General features: G+C 46.3%; 1 protein-coding gene across 1 annotated transcript; it reads right to left on the minus strand.

The window, feature by feature from the left end:
• Positions 1-4,389: 4,389 nt before the first annotated feature.
• has3 (hyaluronan synthase 3) lies at positions 4,390-8,033 on the minus strand. Its single transcript, XM_037682604.1, has 4 exons — positions 7,937-8,033; positions 7,310-7,860; positions 6,308-6,409; positions 4,390-5,319 (listed from the first exon to the last, which is right to left on the minus strand). Exons 1-4 carry the CDS (start codon positions 8,028-8,030, stop codon positions 4,390-4,392), a joined length of 1,677 nt encoding a protein of 558 aa, XP_037538532.1. The 5' UTR covers positions 8,031-8,033.
• Between the last annotated feature and the right edge of the window lie 1,201 nt (positions 8,034-9,234).

The raw sequence follows: 9,234 nt of genomic DNA on the forward strand, positions 1-9,234 counted from the left end.
ACTTCATCATCCATCAATTCATCCATCCGTCACTTCATCATCCATCGCTTCATCACCCATCCGTTCATCCATCACTTCACCCCTCAGTTCATTCACTTCATCATCCATACATCACTTTATCCATGCATTACTTTATCCATTCGTCAGTTCAACCATCACCTCATCCATCATTTCATTATCAGTTCATCCTTCTGTCACTTCATCATCGAACACTTCATCCATTCGTCAGTTCATCCATCACCTCATCCATCCAGTTCATCCTTCCGTCACTATCATCCATTACTTCATCATCCATAAATCACCTCATCCATCCATTACTTCATGCATTTCATCCATCAGTTCATCCATTCATCACTTCGTTTCATCATCAGTTCATCCTTCCGTCACGTCATCCATCATGTCATCCTTCAGTTCATAATTTTGGGATGTTGAGCAGTTCCTGACCCACCTTCAAGCAGTTTTTGCTCTGAGTCCTGACCCACCTTCTCCACCTGGGACATGTTGGACATGTCCATCACCTCCCAACTGAAGGGTAGAACCTTTAGAACCAGAATCCCTAAATGTCCCTGATGGAGAACTCTGGAACTGTCCAGTCCAGTCTAAGCCCACCTGGCTCTGTTTGATGGTCTGGTTCTGGTTCTGACAGGACTTTAGCAGCTTCAGTTGGTATCTGCTCGAGCTGTTTAAACCCAGTTCTCCTGAGATGAACTGAGCAGAACCAACAGAAACTGTGACCCGTTGACAGGAGGAAGTAGTTGATGCAGGAAACTGTCCGTGGGCCCTGAATGGAGGGATTGTGCTTCGAGCAGCATTTAGAACCACTCGGAACATTCCTCTGACGGAACCAGATGGAAAACGAGAGTTAAAAACATCGCCTGCTTTTATTGAACGAGTGGAACGGGGAACGCCCGCTGCAGACGCGTTACAAAACAAACAAATCTCTTTGGTGTTTACAACAAACAAACATCAACACGTCATGTAAACAAAGTCCAGAGTTGACGGAAGTCCGGTCAGTATGAAGACGGAGCAACACAAACACATTTTGGCACCTTGTTTTTGAACTGGTTTGAATGGTTCTAGTGGTTCTGGTGTGCTGGAAACAGAACTGGACCATCATAAACAACACGCGTCAACAAAAGTACAGCTGCACGTTCAGAACCGTTTGGATTGTCTGCTCAGCAGGTGATTGTGCTGATGATGGACGATCTGCGGATGATTCACCCTGTGGGGGCACCGAGCCTCAGAACCGGTCCTGAGGACTTCCTGACAGAACCTCAGGTCTGTCTGGATGCTGGAACTTTCCTCCGGTCTGTACTGGAGGTGTCGCTTTTGACACGAGTCAGGATTAAACATTACGTTTTCCCTCCAAGCAGCCAGAACCGTCCTGTAATCCTGTAACGTGTTCTGGATCAGCAGGTCTCTGGACTTTCTGAAGGTCTTTCAGTTCTTTGGACCTTGGCTGTTTTCTACTTCCATTTCTTGTTCCTGAACATTTTCACAGAATTGATGTAACTTTGACCTCTGACCTCCGGAGGTAAACCAAAGTTGAGTCGACACGTAGAGCCCCCCTCACACAGAACAAAGAACCTGCAGGACCGACCGGGACCGATCAGACCCGGCTGATGGTGAACTGGAAAACCTCCTTCAGTGTGAAGGTAATCAGGGCTCTGCTCTTGGTACTTCACAGTTTTGTTCTAGTTCCTGTTTTTGAGAGGAGTTGCCGTCTGCACGGTGTGGTCGTGTTGGAGCCTGAGGCCCGTCCTTCTTATGCTGCGACCATGACGACAAACCACCATGACCTCGCTACAGAAGTTTTGCACATGCACAGAACCCTCCACGACCCATCATGCTCGATCACATGAACAAACTGAGTTCCCAAACCAAACCTGAAAACCTCAACAGGACCCTGCAAAGACCCTCCATGTTCTGGCTGATTTTCTACGTCTCTGGCCTTGTCCACACAAAAATGTAGTTTTTTTTTTTTTTCAAAACCACTTTTTCCTTATTTCTAAAAATACATTTGTAAACAAAGCACTGTTCCTAGAAACTTCTTCAACCATGGAGAAACACAAAAAATGAGCCTAAACTTTGTGGTAGCTACGCCAGGCCTGCACATGTGATGCTGCCACAAAGAAGAAGAAAGTGTGGTATGATGTCATCATTGTGTGTGGCATGATGTCATCGTTGTGTGTTCCCACACAGAGACAAAATTAGTTCTCTGCATTTAACCCATCACGTGAGATGCACCAAGGTGGAGCAGTGGGCAGCTATGTAGGCGCCCAAGAGGCGGATAGGGATTAGGCGTCTTGCTCAAGGACACCATGACATGAGGGCATGGTGGGGATTTGAACCTGCATCTTTCCAATCCTAAATCAGCTGCCCTGAACCCTCACACACAAGAAACAGGAGCACAACATTTACACGCTGGGTGTGAAATGTAAACAATATGAAACAGACGCCCTCGGGTCATAGGTCAGATTAGAGGAGAGAATGACATCATGGTTTTTAGAAAGTTGTGTTTTGGCTGTCTACATGAAAATGAAAGTAACATTTCATGTTTTCATTTTGGACATTAAAAAAAAAGATACAATTTTCTTCTTCTTCTTTCGGCTTTTCCCTCTTGAGGGGACTCCACAGCGAGTCATCCTCCTCCATCTCACTCTGTCCTCTGCGTCCTCTGTCCTCACTCCAACTACCTCCATGTCCTCTCACTGCATCCATAGATCTTTTCTTTGTCTTTTTTCTGCCAGCTGCATTTCTAACATCCTTCTACCAATATACCCACTGTCCCTCCTCTGGACATGTCCAAACCACTGTCCCTCCTCTGGACATGTCCAAACCATCTCAGTCTGTCTTCTCTAACTTCATCTCATTTATCTCAACCTGTGCTGTACCTCTGATGATCTCATTCCTCATCTTCTCCATCCTTGTCACTTCTAAGGAGAACCTCAACATCTTCATTTCTGTCACCTCCAGTTCTGTCTCCTGTTTTTTTGTCCATGTCTCTGTCTCCAAACCATACAAAATAGCTGGTCTCACCACTGTCTTGTAAACTTTTCCTTTGACCTTTGCTGACACCATTTTGTCACAGTCACTCCTGAAACTTTTCTCCAGCCACTCCATCCTGCCTGGACTCTCTTCTTCACCTCTTTACCACACTCCCCCATTTCCCTGGATAATGGACCCCAAGTCCTTGAAGTCCTGCTCCTTGTAGCCTCACTGTTCCACCTCCTCCGTCTCATTCACAGACATGTACTGTGTCTTACTACGGCTGACTTTCATTCCTCTTCTTTCAAGTGCATACCTCCACCTCTCCAAGTTCTCTTCCACCTGTTCCCTGTTCTCATCACAGATCACAATGTCATCTGCAAACATGAAATGCATCATGAAACCTGAAAAAAATATATATTTTGGAGGTCCTAAAACAGTTTTCATATGGACATGAGACTAAAATGGTGAAAACCCTTTTTTTTTTTTAAGCGAGGTCCTTTTCTGTTGTGAAGGGAGCCCAACAGATGACTTCCTGTCTCAGGTGAACTGTTGTGTTTGTGCTTTGGTGACATTTTCAGCTCTGAAGCTGATCAAGACTCTTCTTTCAGCTGTTCCCTCTTCAGGGGTCTCCACAGCGAGTCGTCCTCCTCCATCTCTGTCCTCTGCGTCCTCTGTCCTCACCACAACTACCTCCGTGTCCTCTCTCAACTGCAGTTATAGAGTTGATCCAGAATCTAAGTCTGCTTTTTGTTGTCAGAACCGCTCTGACTCCACTGTGCCACTAACAAGAGCTGCAGATTTTGAGTCCACGCTCAGTTTGTGGAAAAGTTTCAGCTGCTCCCGTTGTTTCAGAGACAGAAAACAGTTTGTTGTTTTTGTGCCAAGTGTTCAGACGTTAGCTGCGCCATCAGCGGGGTTTGAGTCTGACCAAATAAGAACTTCACTCCTTTAAGTTATTTTAATTCTTTCTTATCTTATCTTTATAAAAAACAGAGCCAAACAGCAGAGGTCAGTGCATGGTTTAACTCTAAAACTGACACGTTTTCCTGCTGATAAATTTAATTTTCGAATGTTGCGCAACTTCTTTGTGTCAGACTGAACTCTTCAGGTGCACCAAGTCTTCCTCCTCTCATCTAAACAGATGCACGACTGATCTGAACTTTCTTTGTTTGTCGGATTCTCAGCTCTACAGCTACTCTGTGCCCAGGAACTGTCTATCTGTTCTTCTGAATACCTGAGTTGTCTTGGTTCAGTGGAAAGCACCAGTGAGCCTTGTGGATCCAATCACTTCTCAGACCTTTATAGCACCATTGATGAAGATCCCAGCTCTTTGCTCTAGTTACTGTCACCTCACTAGAGTCCGAACCACAGCATGAATGTTCCGGCAAGACCCGTGGTTCATGCCTCTGCGTACGGCAGGTGATACTGCTCCTCCCTCTTGTTGCATCGTTTGGCTACGATTGCCAGGTACAGCACCAGCAGAATGAGCCAGTAGCAGCCGTAAAGTATCGTCCCAGCAATCAACAAGGCCTTCTCCGTTTCACTGAACGGCTCCTGAGATTCACAGTAGATTGTATACGCCACGCCCCCGAGCAGTACAAGAGCCCACACCGTGACTGGCACAGCACCAATGAGGTTCACCACGATCTTCCGTCGGCCCGAAGTGCCCCATCCAGCCTTGTTGATGGTGAGCAAGGCAAACATTTTGGCAGGGAGCAGGCTGGACATGTAGAGCAGGGAGTAGAGTGACATGAAGATCATAACAAGGCTTCCACGCAGGAAGCAGGCATAGGTGGCCTTCACCATCCCAACCAGCTGCACCGTCAGTAAGAAAAGCAGGATGTTCCACAGCCTGCCGCGGTAGAACAGATGTATGACTGTCGCAACCAGAAAAAAGGGGAAGAAGCCGGTGACCACGGACTCATAGGTCATCCAGAGACTGTGCTTGTGGAACCACAGGGCGTTGTAGAGCCACTCGCGGAAGTAAGACTTGCTCCATCGAGTCTGCTGGTTGAGCCAGCGCAGGTACTGTGTCGGTGTCTCGGTCTGACACTGGGACCGCGCCGTGAATTTAGTCTTGTAGCCGAAGCTGAGCACCCGGTTGGTCAAATGACGGTCATCGCCGAAGCTGCACTTTGAGCCAAGGAAGGTTTGATGGTACCAGGGCTCCAGGAAGCGCTGCAGCAGGGAGTTCCTGTACATCCCCAACGGACCGCTGATGCACTGAACACAGCCGAAGTACGACTGGCAGGCGCGCTCAACGTTGAAGGCCATCCAGTAACGCACACTGCTCAGGAAGGAGATCCACGAGTCGTACTTGTTGAGGATCTAGAAGAGGACAGAAAAATGCTTCAACAATTTGATCATGAGCTTAAACTTTAAGTTTCCTAGTGTCTGTGCTTTAACTGTGGTCCAATGATGGTCTGCTGTGGACCACCTCTACTGAGGTCCAGTGGTTCTTTTTTAAGTCCAAATTTCTCACATCTGTCAGAAATTCCAACTTTCATGCAGGCTAGGCTCACAGAAGTTGGGATTATTCACAGAAAGTCTGGGGGTGTTTTCCTAACATCAAAATCCAACATGGCTGTCTGGTGCATAAAACGTGGTGATAGCTGCAGTGACGGGCTGTTTATTTACATGCGTGTCATAAAATGTGTGTGAATCCCCTGCAGAGAAATTAATTGGTATTAGCTTATAATGCTAATTATGCTAATTATTATAATTAAAAAAAAAAATAAAAAATAAAAAAAAAACTGTAGTATGAGTTTTTATAATTGCTTATTGTTGTTGCTGTTGTCCATTGTTGTCATCTTTCTTTGTTGAAATCAGGTCTCTCTTGTAAATGAGTCCTCGAGGCTCAATGGGATTTACCTGTATAAATAAAGGTTGATTGATAATTGGTATTAGCTTATAATGCTAATTATTGTTAGCTTAACAGTTATTCAGCCTCTGATTCACTTCCACAGATGGAGATTTAATCTGAAAGTAGCATTATGTCTGATTCAACCATGTTTCAGTCAGAAAACCAGCCGGATTGGCTAATTGTTATAATCAGGCTCACTATTAGCAATAAGCTAATAATGTATAAAATGTATAAAAGCAATTTACAATCAGTTGGTGCAAAGGTGACATATTAAAATAAACTGTTTAATGTTCTTGTTTTAGATGTTAAAAACGTTTTTTAGAGTCTGTTGGGATTTATTTGTGCTTCTCTGAACTGAAATCACTCCGACTGTTTTCTGCTACGAGGGTCTCACAAAAACCGTCTTTAAAAACAACCGGAACGATCCTGAAGGTCGAGTTTCCTCCGAGTTACCTGCACATCCCCACCGACACCTCCCACCATCGGATCCTCCTCAAGGACTTTCAGCATTTCAATGGTACAGGCTGGGTCCAGAACGGTGTCAGAGTCACACACCTGTGAAGGAACACACACACACACACACACGTGCACACTGGTTCAGTGCTGCAGAAGGTCAAACTGAGGCTCAGATTAATGCTGCAGCAGCTGCAGGATGCTGACTGGTATTTATGCTAAAATTCTGCAGAGAAATGAGAAGCTGCTGACAGAAAACCCAGCTGGGTCACCGAAGTCCTGTAGAACCGGGTCAGCTGTGAACAGGACCTTTGACCCAAAGCAGGACGCAGCAGCTGGTCGTCCATCATAAACCCACTGGATTTAAATAAAGGCTTTCTGTTTCTTCTCTGGAACACAGGAGCTGTTTGTAGGAGGCCTGATGACAGAAGCTACTTTTAGTTAGCCTTGTACTAATTTTAGTAACTTTTTAACTAATAACTTTTAGCTAGGGTTTTCAGTCTTTAGCTTTATTATCTCAGTTTCACTTTATTTAGCAGATTTTTAGCACTTGTTTGGCAGATTTCAACAGTCATTCAGCAGATTTAAGCTGTCGTTCAGCAAATTTAAGCGGCCATTCAGCAGTCCTTCAGCATTTATTCAGTAGTCTTTCAGCTGTCATTCAGCAGTTGTTCAACAGTTATTCAGCTGTCATTCAGCAGTCTTTCAGCAGTCTTTCAGCAGTCATTCAGCAGTCATTCAGCTGTCATTCAGCAGTTATTCATCTGTCATTCAGCAGTCTTTCAGCAGTTATTCAGCAGTCTTTCAGCTGTTATTCATCAGTCATTCAGCAGTCATTCAGCAGCCATTCAGCAGTCATTCAGCTGTCATTCAGCAGTTATTCATCTGTAATTCAGCAGTCTTTCAGCTGTCATTCAGCAGTCGTTCAGCACCTCCAGAAGCTGCCATTTGTTTGGTTTGTCATGAAACATTACTATTTATTTTCCGCTCCGTGGTCCTCACCTGCACGTAGTCCACGCTGTCCCCCAGAGCTTTGAAGGCGGTGTACATCACTTCCCTCTTCCCGCCCCACTCCTGCATGATGCAGGAGAACCGACAACCTCGAACGAGCCGGGCCACCTGACCCGTCTCCTCCATGTGCGTTGCACTCCTCCTCCCGCCTCCGACTCCTCCCCCTCTGCTCCCGTCGCTGTGAAAGTTCCCCTTCCACACCATGCTGCCTGCCTGCTCAGCCCCGCCCATCGCCTCCTGGAAAATGTCCATCATGTACCGGTCCTCGGGCCGGTTCCCATCCACCACCAGCACCACTTTCAGGCCCGGGAAGGAGATGCGGCGGATGCTGCGCAGGCACTTCCTCAGATAGTCCGGGTCCTCCTGGTACGCTGCAATGCAGAGGGCCACAGAGCGCCGCAGGTACCGTGGATGGGCGGGGCCCCTCATCCGCCGGTGCTCCAAGAAGGCGAAGAGGCTCTGGAGGAAGAGGTGCAGGGAGAGGAAGGCGCCATACAGGCCAAAGGAGAGGTGGTGCTGCTCCGTGTGGATGAACTGGTACCCTTCAAAACAAAAGAAAACAAGAGCGCCGTGTGTTTTTGTCTCATTACCGTGTTCCCGTCTGCGAGCGAAGCTCACCTGTGACGTAGGCCAGCAGGATGGTGAAGAGGACCACCGCAGCAAAAAGGGTGGTGACCACGATGTTCAGCGCATTCCTGCAGCGAGAGGGCATCTGGAGGAGGAGCAGGAGAAGACCGGTCCATGGACCAGGTGAGAAGAAGAACAGGAGGACAGATTAAAAATCATCATTTCAGGTAAGTTCAGTTTGTTTGTTTCAGCAAACAGAACAAATCTCTGCTCAGGAACAGAACCAGGTCCAAAAGGTCAGAAAAGTGTAGATAAACTTTGAACAGAACAAACTCAGGTCTGACAGAACCTCAGGCTCAGTTTGAAGATTAAAATCAGAAGAAGATAAAGCATTAGAAGTATTCATGCAAAAGTCAAAAGGAAAGGTTTACAAGACAGTTGTGAGACCAGCTATGTTGTATGGTCTGGAGACAGAGACATGGACAAAAAGACAGGAGACAGAACTGGAGGTGGCAGAAATGAAAATGTTGAGCTTCTCCTTAGGAATGACAAGGATGGAGTGGATTAGGAATGAGATCATCAGAGGTACAGCACAGGTTGAACAACTGGGAGATAAAGTTAGACAGACCAGACTGAGATGGTTTGGACATGTCCAGACATAGGAGAGACCATGATTTGGACATGTCCAGAGGAGGGACAGTGGGTATATTGGTAGAAGGATGTTAGAAATGCAGCAGTCAGGAAAAAGACAAAAACTCGATACATGGATGCAGTTAGAGAGGAGGTAGCTGGAGTGAGAATGAGAAGGATGACACCCTGTGGAGACCCCTGAAGAGGGAACAACTGAAAAAGAAGAACACTGAAATTAAAGATTGACCCTGATGGAGCTGCTAGAGTAGAATACTGAGACGTTCTCCAGAGCTGAGTCTGGGACTGACGTCCACCTTCCAGGAGGACAACACTAAAAGTGGATTTACACTGGGCTGTGTGACGTTGTGTCCTACTTGGGTCTGAGAGGTTCTGAACAGAGAAAGGTTCTGAACACACAGAGGTTCTGAACAGAGAGAGAGCTTCTGAACACAGAGGTTCTGAACACAGGTTCTGAACACAAAGAGGTTCTGAACACACAGAGAGGTTCTGAACACAAAGAGGTTCTGAACACACAGAGGTTCTGAACACACTGAGAGGTTCTGAACACAAAGAGAGGTTCTGAACACAGGTTCTGAACACAAAGAGAGGTTCTGAACACAGAGGTTCTGAACACACAGAGAGGTTCTAAACAGAGTTTCTGAACACATTAAGAGGTTCTGAACACAGGTTCTGAACACAAAGAGGGGTTCTGAACACAG

Source organism: Nematolebias whitei, chromosome 10 (assembly GCF_014905685.2).
Source record: "Nematolebias whitei isolate Nwh7 chromosome 10, NemWhi1, whole genome shotgun sequence".
In the NCBI taxonomy this organism is placed as follows: Eukaryota; Metazoa; Chordata; class Actinopteri; order Cyprinodontiformes; family Rivulidae; genus Nematolebias; species Nematolebias whitei.